The sequence below is a fragment of the Salmo trutta genome, chromosome 32 (assembly GCF_901001165.1).
Source record: "Salmo trutta chromosome 32, fSalTru1.1, whole genome shotgun sequence".
NCBI lineage: Eukaryota > Metazoa > Chordata > Actinopteri > Salmoniformes > Salmonidae > Salmo > Salmo trutta.
In genome coordinates, this window is record NC_042988.1 from 20,714,998 (window position 1) to 20,737,340 (window position 22,343).

The window sequence follows — 22,343 nt, forward strand, 5'->3', positions numbered from 1 at the left end:
CAGAATCCTCGGAGACAGCGATCACCACAACAGAGATCATCAAGCGGCGAGATGTGGGGCCGCACGGCATCCGGTCTGAATACTGCATCAGGAAGATCATCTGCCCCATTGGCGTTACCGAAGCTCCCAAAGGTAAAGGGATGAAACTGCATCCCAAATTCTCTTAGGATCACGCTGTCACAATCCTATAGATGTCTCATGAGTCTTTGCTTTGGATTGCCTTGCTCAGCTTGTTCCTCACCTCTTCTAGCGTTCTCTCCCAAGTACCTGAGTAGGCAAATCCTTTGCAGTGTAAGTGAAAATATGGAGTTTGAGAAAGTTGTTTATCCCACAATAGAAAGGATGACATTAATTGACAGATGACGTTTTCCCCTTTACCTCATTCTCTATCTCATCCTTTCTTTGTCCTCCTGGGTAGAAACTCCTACTCCCCAGAGGAAAGGTCTGCGCTCCAGCGCTCTGAGGCCAAAGAAGCCTGAGCCGGCCAAGCAGACTGGGCCCATCGTCTTAGAGACGTGGGTGGCCGAGGAGGAGCTGGAGATCTGGGAGATCAGAGCCTTTTCAGAAAGGTGAGCAGGTGGACTGTCCTTAGCCTTGTTGCTGGGGCTGGAGAGAATAAGTTGCTGTACTGTTTGATATTATAAGACCTTTGAACCTTTACTTCCCTCAAGATGTCTTGCTGTAACCCTGCCCAGGTCTGTTGTATTGTCTTGTTGTCATTGGATGTAGTATGACTAACTGGCTTGTCCTCTTGTGGTCACAGGGTAGAGAGGGAGAAGGCCCAGGCTGCAGACCAGGCTAAGGTTAGTAGAACGCTGAAGACAGCAGAGGAGGCCAAGGCCCAATTGGAGGCTCAGCTAAAGCACCAGAGATTGGCTGCTCAGCAGGTGGGAAGATCAGACAAGTTTCCACCTTGCACTATGGTGACACCTAGCCTCCCTACAATCCACCCCCCTCAGCCCAAACTTGGGGGGACACAAACGCTAAACACTGGGAGCTGGGACATATCAAGGGCCTCTGTTTGGGTTGGTTTTGATCCGAATAACTGTCCTTTTAAACCATGTGCAATTACAAATGTGTATAGGAAGTTATGTTATGTATTATTCAGATGAGACATGTTCACTCTGTACTGACACTCTTTTACTCCGGTCTCCACTTTCCAAGGAGCTTGGTGTTTCTATGTGGTTTAGCATAGATTTAGCATCTGAACCTTTGCGTTGTAGAAACGGTTGGAGCAACAGAAGCCTGGCGCCACCACCACCACCCCCACCAGCACCCCTACAACCTCAACCTCTGGCACTCCGGCATCCCTGACCAGCCAGGTCACCCCGGGGACTAAACTGGTCCTGGCCACCAAGCTGGGGACACCTGTCACATTCCAGCAGAACAAGAACTTCCATCAGTCGTTTGCTTCCTGGGTCAAGCAGGGCCAGGGTAGTCCAGGTGAGTTTGGTGACGACTAGCTGCTCATATAAAGTCATGGCAGTGGCTACTGTGGGGGTGTGTTTTAAGTTGATAGTGATCCTTAGTAGCAGTGTTGAAATATTATTTTTCATATTTCCATGTTTTTCGTCAGAAGGTATTTTCGTTCCCCATTCACTTTTTAATGGTGGCCATTGAGGTTCACTTGTGGATGTCAAACTGTTACAACAACAACAGGTCATTTTAGTGTTTGGATTCTTCTTTTTTCATTTGACCTATTTTGTTAGATATTTACGGTATGTTGAATTGCCTTAATGGCCAGTGGTGTCCACTTCCTGTATCTGAAACCCAGTCAAGTGTGGGGCTGGGAAAGGGGAATTCTAAAAACGTTTAGAATAACTTTTGACTCCTAGAAAAAAGTTTCAGGCTCATAATCAGTCCAAAAAGCGTATGCAAATGCTTTGTTTGAATCAAGCTGGGGGGGAAAGGACCCCTTAGTGGACACCACTGTTATACACCCTGGCTGTTGTGGTTGCACTTGCACACGGTGTGTGACTGCAGGTGGGGTGTGTCTTGCAGCCTCCACTAGCTCACGGGCCACCGTGCCCAACAGCATGGTCACCACCTCTGGACAAACGTTCCAGATCTCTGCCAGCCCGGTGACCATGGCTGGCCAGGTCATCACCGCCAAGCTACCCATCCCGGCCAACAGCAAGATTGTTACGGTCAACATGCCAACCACACAAGGAGGTATGGATGGCCTTGCCAACAGTAAGGTTTTAGCCGACATGATCGCATTGACAAGGCCTACCCCCACTCAGCAGGCCTACCCCCACTCAGCAGGCCTACCCCCACTCAGCAGGCCTACCCCCACTCAGCAAAACCATGAACCATCTCACCCCAGTGGAACCTTTGAGGGGCTTTGAAGTGTTGCTTTTGGTTTGAGTGTGCTGGCTGCCCTATGTAGAAAATGCCAATGATTTATACAAGAACATTCCAGGAAGGAGGACCCCTGGGATGCCCTGTCTCTCGCTCAGTAATAGACACCGTAATGGCTGTCCTGTCTGTCAGATTATTGATCCAATGGAAGCTTCCTTACGGTATTTTGGCTGAGTCCCAGACAGTCTCAACACAAAGGACCTGTTCTGCTTGATCCATACAGTCTGTCCAGGTCATCTGCAAGATGGGCAGGTGAAATTTCTCCCACTGATGGCTGTGACTTGCCAGTATAATTGGAGATGTAATTCAACCTAGTATTTCTTTGGCAAACTGAATTCCTAGTTCCATGAGCTTTTAACAAGGGCGTTTGACTTGTAAATCTCATTATTGAGGTTCAACACCCTACTGTTGATCTACTTGTAGTGAATTCATGCTGCTTAACACAGTCCCTCTCCGTCACAGGTATGGTGCAAGTCCAGCAGAATGTCCTGGGCATTATTCCATCCAGTACCCCAGGCAACCAGCGGACCTACTCCTCATTCCAGAACCGCAACGCCACCATCAACATCAGACCCAACACCTCCACCTCAACCACCACTCAGCCGGTAGAGAATAGACATCCAAACAGATCTCTCTCTCTCTCTCTCACACATATTATTGCTCTGTCTTTTCCCCTCTTATGCTCTCCCCTGCTCTTTCTTTGAGTTATAATCTTAATTGGAATGTAGTGAAATTAGCATAATCATGTGTACAGTATAATTTATTTGTGTTTTGTTTCTTTGGCCCAGGTCATTGCCACCGGAGCCCAGATCCGTCCAGGCATGTCGGTGATCCGATCGCCCCTGCAGCAGGGCACCACCATGGGCAAAACCATCATCAGAACCCCCTTGATGATGCAACAAGGTATTCTACCAGCCAGTAGGTCTCTCCTCTGCTGCCTCCCAACCTGTGGCTGCATGGCTCTGCTCACTCCTCAGCATGCACATTACAGGCAGTCTGCAACATTGCTTTGTGTTATGTTTATACGTATTAATTTTATTAGGATGGATACTATATTTAGAACTGTATTGGTAGTCCGACCGATGTTAACTTTATGTATGACCTCCAGTCAATTCATTCATGATAAGCCACCTGATTTGTCTTGGGACTGTCTCATGCACTTTTCTTATTTAAGGCTACTCACTGTCTGTCCTCTAGGCCAGCAGCAAGTGGTGACTCAGATCATCCGGGGCCAACCTGTCTCCACAGCAGTTTCCAGTGCCAGCCCTGTGCAGACCAGCGCAGGCCAGAGGCTGCTGGGTGCCGCCCCGTCCCCCCGTCCTGTCACCCCTGCCCCCGGGCAGTCCCCATCACCATCCACCCCCCAAGGCGGCCGACCACAGCAGGGCCAGGTCAAACTCACCCTGGCCCAGCTCACCCAGCTAACGCAGGGGGCACAGGTGAGGAGCCACCTGCTCTCTTTTACACCTACTTTCACACATACTCTCACACTCCTGTTGGATGTATTCTCTGTGTGTTTCTATGTCTGACTGTGTGTGTCTGTGTGTTCCAGGGAGGGAACCAAGGTCTCACAGTAGTAATCCAGGGACAGGGCCAGACCACAGGCCAGCTGCAGGTCATCCCCCAGGGGGTGACAGTCATCCCAGGCCCTGGGCAGCAGCTCATGCAGGCTGCCATGCCCAACGGCCAGGTGCAGCGCTTCCTCTTCACCCCAGGGGCATCAGCCCCTGCCCCCACCCCCATCACCACGGCCAGTGCTGCTGTCACCCCCGTCACAGCCACCACAACACCCTCAGTGCCAGGTATGAGGCCAGGCCACTTCAACAAGCATCGTACACAAGGCTTTGCAGAGTTGTGAATTAGAATGTTAATTTGGATTGGTCACTAGTTTGTGTAGATGTGTTAATACTGTGCTGCTGTCTCTCTCTCCTCCGTTGCAGCACTGTCTCAGCCTCCGGTTCAGACTCCCGCCACCTCTCAAACACCGGCACCACCAGTCCAGCCTCCTCAACAGGCTATCGCTCATGTCCAGCCTCCTCAACAGGCTATCGCTTATGTCCAGCCTCCTCAACAGGCTGTCGCTCATGTCCAGCCTCCACAACAGGCTATCGCTCATGTCCAGCCTCCTCGACAGGCTATCGCTCATGTCCAGCCTCCTCAACAGGCTATCGCTCATGTCCAGCCTCCTCAACAGGCTATCGCTCATGTCCAGCCTCCTCAACAGGCTATCTCTCATGTCCAGCCTCCTCAACAGGCTATCGCTCATGTCCAGCCTCCTCAACAGGCTATCGCTCATGTCCAGCCTCCTCAACAGGCTATCGCTCATGTCCAGCCTCCTCAACAGGCTATCGCTCATGTCCAGCCTCCTCAACAGGCTATCGCTCATGTCCAGCCTCCTCAACAGGCTATCGCTCATGTCCAGCCTCCTCAACAGGCTATCGCTCCAGTCCAGCCTCAACAGGCTATCGCCCCAGTCCAGCCTCCTCAACAGCCTATCACTGCAGTCCAGCCCCCTGCCCTCGCTCCTGCCCCCCCTCCAGTGTCCACACATCAGATTCAACCCCCTCAGACTCAAGTCCACATCCCCCTCCAGTCCCCCACTGCCTTACCCATCCAGCAGATAGCCCAGATCCCAACCTCTCCACAACAGGTCCATATGAAGACTCTCTCGGTCTCACCCTCTGTCACCCAGGCCACAGTGAGGCCCATCCAGGCCCATGCTCAACTCCAGCCCCAGGTTCCGGCTCAGATCAGGCCGCAGCAGCTGCAGCTCCAACACCAGTTAATCACAGTGCCGGGGCTGCAGCAGCAGGTCCAGGTGCTGGGCACCATCCAGACCCACGTGGCAGCCCAGCTCCAGGCCCAGCAGGGTGGAGCGGTACCCCAGCAGATCAAGCTGCAGCTGCCTATCCAGATCCAGCAGGCAGGAGGCCAGGTGCAGGCCCACCAGATCCAGAACGTGGTGACCATCCAGACGGCCAGCGTGCAGGACCACCTGCAGAGGATCCAGCAGCTCAGAGAGCAGCAGCAGAAGAAGAAGCAGCAGGAGGCCAAAAGGGAGCAGAGCCTGCAGGCCTCCAGCCCCAGCGACATCATCCAGAAACAGGTGGTGATGAAGCAGAATGCTGTGATAGAAAATCTGAAACAGAGGAAGACCATGACTCCAGCAGAACGGGAGGAGAACCAGAGGTATGGCTGTCATTGTTCACAGACATGACCCTTACATAACGACATTCATATGAATTACAGTACATTTTCTATCTATTTGTCAGTTCCAAAACTTTACTATGCTTAATCCTACCAACAACCGCCAACTATTTTGTGTTAGTTGTATTTTGTCTGATTCCACGATGAGTCTGACAAGCCCTCCCTTCCTCTTTCCCCTGCTGAGCAGAATGATCGTCTGCAACCAGGTTATGAAGTTCATCCTGGACAAGATCGACAAGGACGAGAAACAGGCGGCTAAGAAGAGGAAGAAGGAGGAGTCTGTGGAGCAGAAACGCAGCAAGCAGAATGCCACCAAGCTCTCGGCGCTGCTCTTCAAGCACAAAGAGCAGCTCAAGGCTGAGATCCTGAAGAAGAGGGCTCTACTGGACAAGGAGCTGCAACTGGAGGTTCAGGTCAGTGCCAACGCCACCTCTGCATCATAGGCCACTGTATTGTAGTGCTCCAGTAGGGTGCAGTAGTGTGATATTGGATGTGTTGAGAAATATTGCGGCCACTGCCCAGGAATTCCTTACATTGTGATACCCACTGTGAACCATTCTCTCTCTCTCTCTCCCCTTCCTTTCCCCTGTCTCTCTCTCTCTCCTTCCTTTCCCCTATGTCCTCTCTCTCAGGAGGAGCTGAGGAGGGACATCAGCAGGCTGAGGAAGGAGAAGGAGAAGGCCCAAGCTGCAGCCTCTCAGGCAGCCGCTGCCGCAGCTGCAGCCCAGGTGGCCTCATCCCTCTCCCCCACCATGGCCTCGCCCTCCTCTGCCCACAAACGCAAGAGGGACGACGAGAGGGACTCGTCCTCCGCCAAGCCCAAGAAGAAGAAGATGATATCCACTACCTCAAAGGATCACAAGAAGGAAGTCAAGCTGTACTGTGTCTGTAAAACGCCCTATGACGAGGCCAAGTAAGATACGGATGCACCATATCGGGTTCCCATTGAAACACTGAACATGTAACTGAACTGTAGCATGTATGTCAAAGACGTGGAACTTAAGTCCACATGGTTTCAGGTTCTACATTGGGTGCGACCTGTGCTCCAACTGGTTCCACGGTGCGTGTGTGGGCATCACGGAGAAGGAGGCCAAGAAGATGGACGACTACGTCTGTAACGGCTGCAAGCAGGGCCAGGACTCACAGGACTCAGAGGGCACCACGGAGGAGCTGTACTGCATCTGCCGGACGCCATATGATGAAACACAGTATGATAACACAATACTAATAAGGTTATAGCTTGGGTGAACTGAATGTTATAGGTCCAAATATCCCTGACCTGTACTTCCCATGTCTTTTCTCCCAGGTTTTACATTGGCTGCGACCGTTGCCAGAACTGGTACCACGGGCGCTGTGTGGGCATTCTGCAGAGTGAGGCCACCCACATAGACGAGTACGTGTGCCCGCAGTGTCAATCCACGGAGGACGCCATGACGGTCCTCACACCGTTAACCGACAAGGACTACGAGGGTTTAAGAAGAATCCTGCGCTCCTTACAGGTATGAAAGCCTGTGGTCTCCTCTGTTCAGTGTCTTTACTGATGATGCATTTGATATGGATATGGCCAGAGTTGGGAGTCACATCATGTACCCTGTCTTGAATAAATTAAATGATTGAATGAAACAACATTGCATTGCAGGACCAGTGTTCTGGTCTGGGGCACTACATTCTCAACATACTTCAGTATACCTTTGTTGTAAATCTAGTGAAACATCTATTTTTCTGTTAACAGGCTCACAAAATGGCGTGGCCGTTCCTTGAACCAGTAGATCCCAACGATGCTCCTGATTATTATGGCGTTATAAAGGAACCAATGGGTAAGGGCAAGGGCAGATCTCTAAATCACTGTAATGTCATTGACTGTCGCTATTATTTCTGTTTTGGAGAAAAAACATTCTATCTTGAATGTGTTGGAAAGTAGACACAATGTGTACTTGGCTAGTGTTTATGTTGATAGTTTGGAAAATATAATAATTGACCAACACATTTACCTTTGGTCACCCTTCTCTATGTTTCATCCCCAGACCTCTCCACAATGGAAGACAGATTACAGAAACGGTATTACAACAAGCTCACTGAGTTTGTGGCGGACATGACTAAAGTCTTTGACAACTGCCGCTACTACAACCCCAACGACTCCCCCTTCTTTCAGTGTGCCGAAGTTCTGGAGTCATTCTTTGTACAGAAGCTCAAAGGTTTCAAAGCTAGCAGGTAAGTTTAGAGCTCTCATGACTCCCAAAGCTCTTCAGAGGCCCTGTCATTAAGTCTCCTGTTAAAAAAGACTCCCTCCGTCATGCTCCTCTGCTTTCCATGGTCTCATCTGACGTTAGGGCATGGGTAATGGCTTGGCAGTCATATAATGTTCATGACACTCCGTGTGACTTTGATTGAATCTGCTTTTGAGAATTTCCCAAGAACACCCTTTTTAATATTTTCTTTTTCATTAAACCATGCATCCGTGTCATGCTAGTTAGCCTCATGCACTCTGGGCATGTCTGTTTGTGTTGTAGTAACCTGACTTTGCCTGTGGTCTTCCCCACAGACCTGGCTGTGGTTTGTGGGCTGCTTGGTAGAGTTTTCAATAGAGCTTCATTAATGTTTGCTCCATCTCTGTGTCATGCATCACCTTGCATTTGTGTCTCTTTCACCTGTACCGCATGCATTTGATTTATGCCACTCATTCTCTCTTTCTTGCAGATTGTGATGTCATAAGTCTGACGTTATAGCTGGAGTCTGAGCTGGATGCTGGGGTCTCTAGTAGTGAATCATGGAACTTGCTGTTTCATAAACAGTGGAAATTCTGTGTGATTATTTAAGATTTAAAGAAATAAACACACAAACACAAGTGTTCTGCTATCAGTGAATCAAACCATGCTTAAATGTACATTTGCAAGTATAGAAGCCAAATTCCAAAGATGCCTTCCGTGACAATCACAAAATGGCAGCCATGTTTACACTTACAAATCAAGTTTTCAAGGGATATGAATTTTCTCTATTTTGGTAATTTTACCATTTAAAATTGTATCAAATATCAGCAAGATAAGTGTCAGGGAAGCTTTTACTTAGAAATGTTTAAATAAGCTTCACCCAGATATGCATTTTTTATTTCTAGTTAGTTATTCTTGGAGAGGGAGATATAAAAACAACATTTGGGACCACATATGTAAAGCTGTATATTTTATTATTATATATTTATCAAATTAAGTTCCTCTCTTCCTCATGGCCTTCTTTCAGCTAATTTAAATATCATGCATTCGTAATGAATGGGCATGATTTTAATATAGTGCACAGGTTTGTAGGTAAATTATAGCTTAACTACTGGTTGATTTATTATTTGGATGTTTTAAATTTAGTGATTCAAAAAATAAGATGAATATTGTATGGTTTTTAATCCTCTTGTGAAGGATTATTTTATGGTTAAAACAGAGAGAGCCTATGGTCAGAGGAATTTATATAGACTTAAAATAATAAATAAAATGTCACGGCTTAACTATATTGGACCCCATGCCTTACTGCATGAAGGTACCTCAGGATGTAGACGTGAAGCACCATTTTCAGTGACTAAGTCATTCCCAATGAATTAGGCCAGCATGGCTGCGCTGTCTCCTTCCTGACCCCATGGCATCCATTTTTTGTATCACTGTTTTGTTGTTTGTTTTTTGTTCATGTCAGTATGTTTAAACTATTCATAAACATTTTTAAAGGTTCTCAACTGTTCCCCTTTTCCACATTCTATAGGTCTCATAACAACAAACTACAGACTTCGACCTCTTAGTATATACCACATATTTGAACAACAAAAAAATGCACTGCGAGAATTGGGTTAAATTCTGAACAATTAATCCATGTTGGGACCTGGCTCCTGTGCTTTGTCCACTCCTCTCCCTCCTCCTGGCCCCACTACGCAGCCCCTAAAGGAAGACTCTCCCTCCTTCTGGCCCCACTACGCAGCCCCTAAAGGAAGACTCTCCCTCCTGGCCCCACTACGCAGCCCCTAAAGGAAGACTCTCCCTCCTTCTGGCCCCACTACGCAGCCCCTAAAGGAAGACTCTCCCTCCTTCTGGCCCCACTACGCAGCCCCTAAAGGAAGATTCTCCCTGTAAGACCAGGTGGAACTGTCAGGTAGAGCTGCTGCCTGCCCACCTCTGCCACATGGACATTTGACAAGGGGTTAAAATGGAGGGTTTGAATAAAGGCATTTCTGAAAAAGGTTACCTTGAAGAAAATACTTTCTTTGGAGATCTCACGTTTACTTGTTCGTTCTTCTTGATTTGATTCTTTGTTACCCCTCTAGCCAGTTGAAGAAATTAAGAAAAGCTTCCATGGCCATGCCCATAAAAAAAAAAACATTTGACGCCTGTTTGAACGTTGAAAAATGTTGAGCTGAGTTGCACTCAGTGTATCAGATTGCACAGTGCACTTATGTGTGTCTATCCCCTTTCAATCACTTTATTAGAGGTGGGTTGAAAGATACATCTCATTGGGAAGGACTTGCTTGAGTTTGGACCTACTAGCTTTCTGGACACTAACAGTTTGAGTTTCAGTCAAGCTATGCTGAAAGGAATAAAGTATTTGGTATTAATTGCCCAGCAGTAATGACATTGCTAAGGATAAAAACACAACATGTATTTGAAGGTATCCTGCCCTGTTTGTAAAACTTGTCAGATTTTGAATTTTAGTTTTTGTATTACAGCTGAAGAGATTGATGTATATGAAACATAATAAATGGAGAAGACTGAGCTCTCTTCCACTACTGAAAGTGTTGGCATATGCTTTTGTGAAATAAATTGCTCTAGCTATATGGAAATATTTTTCCCTTCAGCATTTACAGTGCATTCAAAGTATTCAGACCCCCTTGACTTTTTCCACATTACAGCCTTATTCTAAAATGGATTAAATCGTTTTCTCCCCTCTACACACAATACCCCATAATGACAAGGTAAAAACAGTTTTTTAGGAATTTTAACGAATGTATAAAAAAATATACAAATAATAATCCCATTTACATAAGTATTCAGACCCTTTACTCAGTCCTTTTTTAAGCACCTTTTGGCAGCGATTACAACCTTGTGTCTTGGGTATGACGCTACTAGCTTGGCACACCTGTATTTGGGGAGTTTCTGTCGATCCTCAAGCTCTGTCAGGTTGGATGGGGAGCGTCGCTGCACAGCTATTTTCAGGTCTCCAGAGATGTTCGATCGGGTTCAAGTCTGGGCTCTGGCTGGGCCACTCAAGGACATTCAGAGCCACTCCTGCGTTGTCTTGTCTGTGTGCTTCAAGTTGTCCAGTTGGAAGGTGAACCTTCGCCTCAGTCTAAGAACTTGCTCCAGAGCACTCAGGACTTCATCGATCTCTCTGTACTTTGCTCTGTTCATCTTCCCCTCGATCCTGACTAGTCTCACAGTCCCTGCCGTAGAAAAACATCCCCACAGCATGATGCTGCCACCACCATGCTTCACAATAGGGATGGTGCCAGGTTTCCTCCAGACATGACACTTGGCATTCAGGGGAAAGAGTTCAATCTTGGTTTCATCAGACCAGAGAATCTTGTTTCTCATGGTCAGAGTCCTTCAGGTGCTCTTTGGCAAACTCCAAGCAGTCTGTCATGTGGCTTTTACTGAGGAGTGGCTTCCGTTTGGCCACTCTCTACCATAAAGGCCTGATTGGAGGAGTGCTGCAGATATGGTTGTCCTTCTGGAAGGTTCTCCCATCTCCGAAAAGCAACTCTGGAGCTCTGTCAGAGTGATCATCGGTTCTTGGTCACCTCCGCGACCAAGGCCCTTCTCCCCCAATCGCTCCGTTTGGCCGGGCAGCCAGCTCTAGGAAGTCTTGGTGGTTCCAAACTTCTTCCATTTAAGAATGATGGAGGCCACTGTTCTTGTGAACCTTCAATGCTGCAGAGATTTTTTGGTACCCTTCCCCAGATCTGTGCCTCGACACAATCCTGTCTCAGCGCTCCACAGACAATTCCTTTGACCTCATGGCTTGGTTTTTTCTCTGACATGCACTGTCAACTGTGGGAACTTATATAGACGTGTGTTTGCCTTTTCCAAATCATGTCCAATCAATTGAATTTACCAAAGGTGGACTCCAAGTTGTAGAATCATTTCAAGGATGATCAATGGAAACAGGATGCACCTAAGCTCAATATCGAGTCTCACAGCAAAGGGTCTGAATACTTATGTAAATAAGGTATTTCTGTTTTTTATTTGTAATAAATATGCAAACATTTCTAAAAACCTGTGTTTGCTTTGTCATTATGTGGTATTGTGTGTAGTCCACATGCTAAACTACAGGACTGTTTTGCTATCACAGACTGGAACATGTTCCGGGATTCTTCCAATGACATTGAGGAATACACCACATCAGTCACTGGCTTTATCAATAAGTGCATTGAGGACGTCATCCCTACAGTGACTGTACGTACATACCCCAACCAGAAGCCATGGTTTACAGGCAACATTCGCACTGAGCTAATGGGTGGAGCTGCCGCTTTCAAGGTGCGGGACTCTAATGCGGCCACGCTGATCCTCAACACTGGAGCTCCACAGGGGTGCGTGCTCAGTCCCCTCCTGTACTCCCTGTTCACCCACGACTGCATGGCCAGGCACGACTCCAACACCATCATTAAGTTTGCAGACGACACAACAGTGGTAGGCCTGATCAACGACGAGACAGCCTATAGGGAGGAGGTCAGAGACCTGGCCGGGTGGTGCCAGAATAACAACCTATCCCTCAACGTAACCAAGACTAAGGAGATGATTGTGGACTACAGGAAAAGGAGCACCAAGCACGTCCCCATTCTCATCGACGGGGCTGTAGTGGAGCAGGTTGAGAGCTTCAAATTCCTTGGTGTCCACATCAACAACAAATTAGAATGGTCCAAACACACCAAGACAGTTGTGAAGAGGGCACGACAAAGCCTATTCCCCCTCAGGAAACTAAAAAGATTTGGCATGGTTCCTGAGATCCTCAAAAGGTTCTACAGCTGCAACATCGAGAGCATCCTGACCGGTTGCATCACTGCCTGGTACGGCAATTGCTCGGCCTCCGACCGCAAGGCACTTGAGGGTAGTGCGTACGGCCCAGTACATTACTGGGGCAAAGCTGCCTGCCATCCAGGACCTCTACACCAGGCGGTGTCAGAGGAAGGCCCTAAAAATTGTCAAAGACCCCAGCCACCCCAGTCATAGACTGTTCTCTCTACTACCGCATGGCAAGCGGTACCGGAGTGCCAAGTCTAGGACAAAAAGGCTTCTCAACAGTTTTTACCCCCAAGCCATAAGACTCCTCAACAGGTAACCAAATGGTTACCCGGACTATTTACATTGTGTGCCCCCCCCCCCCCCCCGCTACTCTTTGTTTATCTTATATGCATAGTCACTTTAACTATACATTCATGTACATACTACCTCAATTGTCCCGACCAACCAGTGCTCCCGCACATTGGCCAATCGGGCTATCTGCATTGTGTCCCACCATCCACCAACCCCTCTTTTACGCTACTGCTACTCTCTGTCTGTTCATCATATATGCATAGTCACTTTAACCATACCTACATGTACATACTTCCTCAATAAGCCTGACTAACCGGTGTCTGTATATAGCCTTGCTACTCTTATTTTCAATGTCTTTTTACTGTTGTTTTAATTCTTTACTTACCTACACACACACACACACACACATACCTTTTTTTCGCACTATTGGTTAGAGCCTGTAAGTAAGTATTTCACTGTAAGGTCTACACCTGTTGTATTCGGTGCACGTGACAAACTGATTTGATTGATGAGAAATAAAAAAATATATTTAATTTTATAACCTTTATTTAACTTGGCAAGTCAGTTAAGAATAAATTCTTATTTACAATGACAGCCTACCCCGGCCAAATCTTAACCTGGACGACGCTGGGCCAATTGTGGACCGCCCAATGGGACGCCCACTCACAGGTTGTGATACAGCCTGGAATCGAACCAGGGTCTTGGGTAATACATTTTACATTTACATTTTAGTCATTGAGCAGACGCTCTTATCCAGAGCGACTTACAGTAGTGAATGCATACATTTCATAAATGTTTTCCCCCGTACTGGTCCCCCGTGGGAATCGAACCCACAACCCTGGCGTTGCAAACACCATGCTCTACCAACTGAACCAACTCATCAACTAGCTGCATCTATATAATTAGAATTTCCATTAATAGGACTGGTATGACCAGATGGGAGTCCAGTGACCCTTTATCCCCAGTTCCAGGCATTCATGTCTGGATTGTATGCATATACGGAAGCACATGTAAATACTATATTCAGAGGTTGATGTTGATTATTGGTCATGATACAAAATAGTCAGTGTAATGTTTATCCATATATTTTAACAGATTTTAGTTGTCTGGGTTCTCTGATTTTAAGTGTATCTTCTGGGCAGTTTGAAACAACTCCTTGAATTGCATCAGATTTAGATATTGTTTTCCACACACAGACCTAAGCAGAAAACACATTTTGAACAGTGTTATATTTAATAACACAAAAGCAACTGTTCCAACATGAACTTGTTTGGAAAAATTGTTTCTGATATGATAGAAATTATGTTATGAGGGCGTGGGTGTACTGAAATCTCGCGATAGGTCTCTACTGACAACACTTCCAGAGCGCCCTGTGATTTTTCAAAACAGTCCAATAGGGTGATGCTTTTAATCGAACTGACCAATCAGGGAGCTTTGTGACAGGAATTTAAAGGTCTGTACAAAGTTTCTTAGCTAGAATTTCTGTAGAAGGACCGGGTAAGTGCTTGTCAAGGGCTCATATTGTGTAGTGGTTGGCAAATATTCGATGTACTTATGTTACTGTTTTACTTTGTTGATGGGGTTTGCTGGTCACTTGTGACCGATATAACTTTCAAGAAAAGCCAAAAACGTGTTCTTGGATCCTAGTTAGCAATTCGTATTATGAAACTAATTGTTGCATTTCGTTTAGGTGCTCAAAAAAATATTTCTTTATCGAACTACTTAGAACATTTTTGTCAATTTGCCCAAAAATGTCTGCTGGCAACGAGAACGGTGTCCGTCTGGACAAGTTCAAGAATAAGGGAAAAGATGCCAATGTAAGTGGAAAAAAAACGTGCCATGCATACATGTCAATGTTTCATTTCAAATATGTGTTCATGGCTTGCTAGCTAAATGAATCTGGCTAGGCATAGTCAATGGTAGTTGTTGATCACTTTGCAGGAGCTTAGACGCAGGAGAGTAGAAGTGAACTTCGAACTTCGCAAGGCAAAGAAGGACGATCAGATCTTCAAAAGAAGAAATGTAACCACTTTGGTCGACGAGGCAACTTCCCCACTTCAAGAGAAAAGCCAAAACTGTCAGGTGAGTTTGTTAGGCCTGTCTGTTTATACAATGCACAATAATTCCAGTGGCCCACAATCGGCCCAGCGTCATCCGGTTTAAGGGAGGGTTTGGCCAGATAGGCCGTATAATAAGAATTTGTTCTTAACTGACTTGCCTAGTAAAATAATTCCAATTGAAACAACCTGTTGTCTTAATTTACAGGCCACTCGACAGTGGTCCGTGGAGGAGATTATTGCTGGTGTGAACAGTAACAACCTTGATGCACAGCTCAACGCCACGCAAGCTGCAAGGTAAAGTGATCGATGTAAAACTGTCTGGGAAATGCTGTTTGTGGCAGTGTTTTTATTTAAGTGTTAGCTACCATGATCATGACTTGTTGCTTTTTCAATTGTTCTCATTACAGGAAGTTGCTATCCCGTGAGAGACATCCTCCCATTGACCACATCATCAGTGCTGGGCTGATTCCTAAGTTAGTTGCTTTCTTGGGTTTGGAGTCACCCCCTATCCAGTTTGAGGCTGCCTGGGCTCTAACCAACATTGCATCTGGAACATCTGACCAGACCAGTGCTGTTGTGGAGGGCGGAGCCATTCCAGCCTTCATCAGGCTTGTCATATCCCCCCACCCCCACATCAGCGAGCAGGCTGTGTGGGCTTTGGGTAACATTGCAGGTAAAGCATTCCTCTTGTTACAGTATCTCATCAGTGTATAGAACCCTAAACTGCCAAAGTGATCTCCCACCCCTAACCTTGCATCCTTGATTTATTCTGTTAGGTGATGGGTCGGTCTACAGAGACCAGGTCATCAAGCATGGAGCTGTGGCCCCCCTGCTTAGTCTGCTCGCTGTCCCTGAGCTCTCTTTGTTCTCTGTAAGTATTCTTAGTGCCTAGTACTCTTAATGCGGTGACCCTTGGTAACCATTCATAAGTAATGGACAATCACTTGACTTGTTCATGACATGATAGTGTTAGTCTTGTTTTTTGATAACTCCTTGACCCCACATTACTTTCCTCACTGGCCACTAGGAGGTGCTGTAACTCAATGAATGAACACCTCTAAAATATTTGTCTTATTTCTCTGCAGTCTGGCTATCTGAGGAACATCACCTGGACATTGTCAAACCTGTGCCGCAACAAGAACCCGTCTCCCCCTCTGGCAGCCGTGCAGCAGATCCTGCCCACTCTGGTGCGGCTGCTGCACCATGATGATAAGGAGGTGCTGGCAGACACCTGCTGGGCGTTGTCCTATCTGACCGACGGGCCCAATGATCGCATCGAGGTGGTGGTAGTGCAGACTGGCCTGATCTCCCGCCTGGTGCAGCTGCTTGGCTCTGGGGAGATCTCTGTTGTGGTATGTGCCCAGTCTAGTTATCCTGCAGAGGTGGTGGACTGTCATGTACAATGATTAAGTAGTCACCATATTTATATATATTTCAACATTTATATATTTCAACATTTATGGTACTATGTCTTTTTTTCACCCAAGTGCCCACTGTCTTTGACCTGTCTCCTTCAGACTCCTTCTCTGCGTGCCATTGGAAACATGGTGACTGGCACGGATGAGCAGACTCAGGCCGTGCTGAACGCTGGGGCCCTCTCCATGTTACCTGGCCTGCTGCGCCATCACAAGAGTAACATCCAGAAGGAGGCCTCCTGGACCCTGTCCAACATCACTGCAGGGAGAGACTCTCAGATCCAGGATATCATCAATGCTGGCTTGGTCCCGCTCATGGTAGATGTCCTACGTAAGGTATGTAGGTTTGTTTTCTGTAGTAATATCTTATATGATCGGATTTGTATTTTATTTTTCATAACTTAGAATGGTGGGATTTAAAATAAAAATCCTCATCTGCTTTTCCATACAGGGGGACTACAAGACTCAGAAAGAGGCAGTTTGGGCAATAACCAACTTGACCAGTGGGGGCACAGTTGAACAGGTTGTGTACCTTGTTCAAGCCAATGTGCTGGAGCCTCTGCTGAATCTACTCTCAACAAAGGACAGCAAAACCATCCTTGTTATCTTGGATGCCATCACCAACATTTTCCTGGTAAGGGGACCTTCTCGCCAAGAATTAGGTAATCTTATTACCGTATAGACGTAGGCATTTGTACCCTATAACTGCAAGATTTGGGTGACATATTTATTCTTAACTTGTTTTGTCCCTCAGGCTGGAGATAAGATTGGTGAAGCAGACAAGCTGTGCATGATGATCGAGGAATGCGGTGGGCTAGACAAGATTGAAGCGCTGCAGTCCCATGAGAATGAGCTAGTCTACAAGGCCTCTCTCAACCTGATTGAGAAATATTTCTCTGGCGAGGTGAGCATTGTTGTGTAATGGTGACTAATTCAACATTTACATTTAAGTCATTTAGCAGACGCTCTTATCCAGAGCGACTTACAAGTTGTTATGGATGGTATTTGTTTCCTTTACTCAATGTCTTGCGCGTTCTGTTTTCTAGGAAGAGGAAGACCAATGTGTTGCTCCAGAATTGACAACCGATGGCTATGCATTCCAGATCAGTGAGAACCAAAGCACTTTCAACTTCTAAATACCACTTTTCCTTTAATCTCTACTGTATACTGCCACTTTGTCCTCTGTGTAATAATGGACTTCTATTCTCTGTCTGAAATGTACATATGTTTTTATAAATGTCTGTAAATAAACTTCTTTAAAGAAATTACCTGCTGTAATTTGTTGAGGGGTTTGGGTGGAATGGCAATACATTGAATTCCAATTGAATATGAATCTTTATAGCTTCCACCCTCTTGTTTCTGTAAGAACTATATACAAAGAAACACTGTTTTTGCTACGGTATCTGGACTGTCAGAGCCACTTAACAAATTAATTACACTAGCAAGCCGAAGTGTCACTTGTCTGACAAAGCTGTATTTCCTCGGTCATTAGCATTTTAGCATCAGATCATTTCAGTTTTTAGCCAAGCGGTACAGGCAGATGTTTCCATCCCCATGTCGTCATTGGTCATTTACTTACTAGCCTCCCTGAAGTGGGATCTGCACTGAAGGGCGCACGAGCTCAACAGTTCAACTCTCGTCTGGCTGGGAGGAGGACTGATTTCCAATCGTTCCGAAGCTGAAGATTTGAAGTGATAACTCGGGTCGCTTGCTTACTCTAAAAAAATTAGTCGGCCAGAACCCCGATTTGCAAGAGTATTTGGTCAATGAAATGCACTCTGCGGCATCCTAGCTAGTAATTGTTTTTGTATGTGCGCGACAGTGATTGTGTGATCATGATGGCAGCAGTGCTGTCTACATCCGGGCAACAATGCCTTCACTCCATTATTGTTACTTCGGTCTGAAACTGGTTAGTCTTAAATATTAAGCTGGAAGCAAGATGTCTAACCAAGGAGTTCGGCGAAATGGTCCGGTTAAACTGCGTTTAACAGGTAAGAGAGACAATGTTGACTTGTCCCTACACAAATGTGGCGACCTAGCTACTGTAGCTAGTTTGTCGCTAGCCCGGCTAACGACGTTAGTTTGTAGGACAAACGTGTGTTCGAAAGGGTGCTTGCTGTGGTTTAAAAGTTTGGGCGCACTTTAATATTTCGAGTAGGGCACGTTATGTATGTGGCAAATTAAACTAACTAAACGACAGTAGCTAGCTAGATTACTTGGTAACGTTTCAGAAATATTTATAACGCGTGCTAAATTAGACAGTTAGCTAGCTTGTTAACGATAGATTGGTATCTAACCAGCTAACGTTAGCCTGGCAAACAAAAGTAATCAGCCCGGGATTTACTGCTAGTAGCTAACTAAACGGTAACATTAGTTTAATCAAGCTAGTTCATGAAATATTTTGGGTGGTGTGTGTGTATGTAAGAGACTACCAAGAGATTCAATTACATCCACAATTTTGTGTAAGAACACATAGTATAGATGATCCTTTTTCATTTTTAAACTATGCATATAATTTACTATGTTAATGAGAATGTTAGCCACATTAATTGCCATAAGTGTCACTGACCCACATGACTGTATTCCTTGTGCTATTAATCTAGCTAATAAAATAATGCCATAGCTGCTACTACACAATATGTAAACTTGAAGCATTATCTAGATGGCGACAAAATGAGCTAGATGGAGATACTATGGCTGCGTTTACACGGGCAGACCATTTCTGATCTTTTGCACAATTATTGCTGAGGGGAAAAAGATGGAAATTTGGCTGTCAGTGTAAACGCAGCATATCTCCCAGACAGTCCACATCGTACTGCAAAGTGGGGATCCCCCCCCTTCCAGAATACTGTCTATGATGCAAACATAGGGCCTCAACACATTCTCTGGGTCCCTCTTATTTGATTTGTACCATTTCAACACAAACAGTGGAACGTTTACATGAGAGGACATTGTTTTGACTGGGAGAGGGGGATGACAGCAGTGGTGTTTGATGTACTTCCAGGATCAGGGCTGAGTCAAATTCCAGGCCTTTCCATTCACCAGGAAGAGCCAAATTAAATATTTAAGCCAGTGCTGTTTCTGATAGAAATGAGTGTGGAGAAGGGGAGCAGGGGTCTCTGGACTGAGGTGAGAGATCTGCCTGATGGTGAAAAGAGATTTACTCTCAATGGTGTTGCTTAAATCACCTGTGCTACAGAGGCCGCGTTTACACAGGAAGCCCAATTTTTGGCGAAAGATCTGATTGCTCAAAAGACCAGTTAGTGGAAAAGATCAGAGTTGGGCTGCATTGTAAACGCAGCTTTAAGCATTGAAAGTAAAGCACATTGCGAGTTCTGGCAACCTGTGAATTTGTCCAAATGTGAACTTTTCTTCACAAATTCTACTGGTGGGGTAACCAGGTTTGAACTAGATAGCCCCATTGAAATGTTCCCAAAGTAATATCCTGAACTTAAGACAGATTTTGGTGTCTGTTTTGTTTGTCCGAACTACATGGTGGTCAAGTGCCACACCGTTTTTCTGTCACATTTTTTTACTTGAACTTTGTTGTAAATTGCCCACTGTGAATTAGTCTGTCGTTCCACTTCGAGATTGACTGCATTGGTGTCTTGGAGAAATAGTAAGAATGTGAATTCACTGTGAAAAACAAGGAGAGTACAATCACATGGACCTCCTTTTCCTGACTTTACACAAAATGTGTATTTGCTCACTTAACTACTCTGTTTCATATTTGCTTTTCTGCCTGTCTTCCACATGTCTGTCAGTTGAACTGAAGTGTTTTTCCCCTTCCGCCGTCTTCTCCCCAGGGAAGGTTTCTTTTAGAATTAGGCTATGTAAAATTGCGCAGCGTTATCCATATGCGCCTCCACAGCCGGACTCGCTCTGGGCAGGGAAGGACGTTGTTTAGGGAGTCAGCGCTGTGGTGGTATGTCCTCTTTATCGGACTACCCATTAGTGATGGGGGGGATCGATAGTAGAGGTCGACTGATTTATGATTTTTCAACGCCGATACCGATTTATTGGAGGACCAAAAACGATACTGACGAATCGGACGATTTTTTTTATATATATATTTGTAATGATGACAATTACAATACTGAATGAACACTATTTTAACTTAATATAATAAAATCAATTTAGTCTCAAATAAATAATGAAATGTTCAATTTGGTTTAAATAATGCCAAAACACAGTGTTGGAGAAGAAAGTAAAAGTGCAATATGTGCCATGTAAAAAAGCTAACATTTAAGTTCCTTGCTTAGTATTCCAGTTAAGAAGTTTAGGGTTGTAGTTATTATAGGACTATTTCGCTATATACAATTTGTATTTCATATACCTTTGATTATTGGATTTAAATCCCCCCCCCCCCCAAAAAAAAAAAAACATTTTGTGGTATCCAATTGGTTGTAGTTACAGTCTTGTCTCATCGCTGCAACTCCCGTACAGACTCGGGAGAGGCGAAAGTCGAGAGCCATGCGTCCTCCGAAACACAACCAAACCAAGCCGCACTGCTTCTTGACACAATGCCCATACAACCCGGAAGCCAGCCGCTCCAATGTGTCGGAGGAAATACCATACACCTGGCGAGTGTGTCAGCGTGCGCTGCGCCCGGCCTGCCACAGGAGTCGCTAGTGCGCAATGAGACAAGGATATCCCTGCCGGCCAAACCCTCCCTAACTCGGAAGACGCTGGGTGCACCGCCCCATGGGCCTCCCGGTCGCAGCCGGCTGTGACAGAGCCTGGACTCAAACCCAGAATCTCAAGTGGCACAGCTAGCACTGCGATGCAGTGCCTTAGACCACTGCGCCACTCGGGAGGCCCTGAGTATTGGATGTCCTTATAGGCACTTTAGTATTGCAAGCCTAATCTCAGGAGTTGATAGGCTTGAAGTCATTAATTGCTGTTACATTGCACAACCTTCAATGTTATGTTATAATTATGTAAAATTCTGGCAAATTAATTAAGGTCTTTGTTATGAAGAAATGGTCTTCACACAGTTCGCAACGAGCCAGGCGGCCCAAACTGCTGCATATACCCAGACTCTGCTTGCACAGAATGCAAGAGAAGTGACACAATTTCCCTAGTTAAAAGAAATTCATGTTAGCAGGCAATATTAACTAAATATGCAGGTTAAAAAATTTACTTGTGTATTGATTTTTTTTTAAAAAGAAGGCATTGCTGTTTATCGTTAGGTAGACTGGTGCAACGACAGTTTTTATTTTCTTTATTTAAAAAAAATAAATTTGCGAATGCGCTTGTTAAATCATTACCCGTTTGGCGAAGTAGGCTGTGATTCGATGATAAATTAACAGGCACCAGATCGATTATATGCAACACAGGACAGCTAGATAAACTACTAATAGCATCAACCATGTGTAGTTAACTAGTAATTATGTTAGATTTTTTTATAAGATAAGTTTAATGCTAGCTAGCAACTTACCTTGGCTCCTTGCTGAACTTGCGTAACAGGTGGTCAGCCTGCCATGCAGTCTCCTCGTGGAGTGCAATGTAATCGGCGTTAAAAAAATGCAGATTACCGATTGTTATGAAATCGGCCCTAATTAATCAGTCGACCTCTAATCGATAGTTACATATTGGGATTTTATTTTTGATGATATATCGTTTGGACAATATCGCAATATTATTTTTGCACTAGTTGGCTGTACCTTCACCAAAACTCCAATATTTTTCCTTCATAGCGTATTCTCCATCTTTCTCCATCTTCTCCATCTGTCAAATATTATATCAACTAAATCATCACTATTTGGGCATGATAAGATGAAATGATTGTGAAAATCTAATGTGTTTACTTACTGATAGGTGAGTTTGAATAAGTAATGAAGGTCTGAACATGAGTCGTGAATTGATAATAGCAGCTTGTTAGATGTAGTTGACTTTGACACAGCTGTTGATGAGTTTTATTGGGTAAGCCCTGAATGATGAGTTGTTACATGCGAGCAGTCTTGTTGCTGTTTGCGTTCCTCTGAGTTTCTCCTTGCTGACATACCCCCATCCATTTGAAC

General features: G+C 45.5%; 3 protein-coding genes across 9 annotated transcripts in view; all 3 read left to right on the plus strand.

Moving 5' to 3' along the window:
* LOC115171378 (nucleosome-remodeling factor subunit BPTF) overlaps positions 1-10,327 on the plus strand; it is a 28,259-nt gene extending 17,932 nt beyond the window's left edge. For 3 of the 6 annotated variants that reach the window (XM_029728130.1, XM_029728131.1, XM_029728135.1), the window contains 16 exons: positions 4-132; positions 419-569; positions 764-887; positions 1,224-1,443; positions 2,824-2,966; positions 3,150-3,279; positions 3,559-3,800; positions 3,914-4,163; positions 4,302-5,550; positions 5,756-5,981; positions 6,201-6,481; positions 6,588-6,776; positions 6,875-7,067; positions 7,301-7,385; positions 7,593-7,779; positions 9,307-10,327. In XM_029728130.1, the coding sequence (XP_029583990.1) occupies positions 4-132; positions 419-569; positions 764-887; positions 1,224-1,443; positions 2,824-2,966; positions 3,150-3,279; positions 3,559-3,800; positions 3,914-4,163; positions 4,302-5,550; positions 5,756-5,981; positions 6,201-6,481; positions 6,588-6,776; positions 6,875-7,067; positions 7,301-7,385; positions 7,593-7,779; positions 9,307-9,343 (3,836 nt within the window). In that variant the 3' untranslated portion in view covers positions 9,344-10,327. Of the gene's footprint in view, positions 1-3; positions 133-418; positions 570-763; positions 888-1,223; positions 1,444-2,823; positions 2,967-3,149; positions 3,280-3,558; positions 3,801-3,913; positions 4,164-4,301; positions 5,551-5,755; positions 5,982-6,200; positions 6,482-6,587; positions 6,777-6,874; positions 7,068-7,300; positions 7,386-7,592; positions 7,780-8,265 lie in introns of all 6 variants that reach the window. The other 3 variants (XM_029728133.1, XM_029728132.1, XM_029728134.1) reach the window with 3 other exon arrangements.
* Positions 10,328-14,243: 3,916 nt separating this feature from the next.
* LOC115171381 (importin subunit alpha-1) lies at positions 14,244-17,585 on the plus strand. 2 transcript variants are annotated; one of them, XM_029728136.1, is made up of 11 exons: positions 14,244-14,342; positions 14,536-14,662; positions 14,769-14,927; positions 15,111-15,199; positions 15,313-15,578; positions 15,682-15,776; positions 15,991-16,257; positions 16,423-16,656; positions 16,772-16,954; positions 17,075-17,224; positions 17,367-17,585. In XM_029728136.1, exons 2-11 carry the CDS (start codon positions 14,597-14,599, stop codon positions 17,454-17,456), a joined length of 1,599 nt encoding a protein of 532 aa, XP_029583996.1. In that variant the 5' UTR covers positions 14,244-14,342; positions 14,536-14,596; the 3' UTR covers positions 17,457-17,585. The 2 variants fall into 2 exon arrangements, with proteins under 2 accessions (XP_029583996.1, XP_029583997.1); XM_029728137.1 differs by having other exon boundaries at positions 14,787-14,927.
* Positions 17,586-17,930: 345 nt separating this feature from the next.
* The window catches only part of LOC115171382 (E3 ubiquitin-protein ligase SMURF2-like), a 56,112-nt gene continuing 51,699 nt past the window's right edge, over positions 17,931-22,343 (plus strand). Inside the window, exon 1 of the mRNA XM_029728138.1 lies at positions 17,931-18,311. Within this exon, the coding sequence (XP_029583998.1) occupies positions 18,260-18,311 (52 nt within the window). The 5' untranslated portion in view covers positions 17,931-18,259. The remainder of the gene's footprint in view (positions 18,312-22,343) is intronic.

Coding starts and splice junctions, on each gene's coding strand:
- LOC115171381 (XM_029728136.1), top strand. CDS start 14,597: ATGTCTGCTGGCAACGAGAACGGTGTCCGTCTGGACAAGTTCAAGAAT. Junction 16,955..17,074: donor CCATCACCAACATTTTCCTG/GTAAGGGGACCT, acceptor TTTGTCCCTCAG/GCTGGAGATAAGATTGGTGA. Junction 17,225..17,366: donor AGAAATATTTCTCTGGCGAG/GTGAGCATTGTT, acceptor TCTGTTTTCTAG/GAAGAGGAAGACCAATGTGT.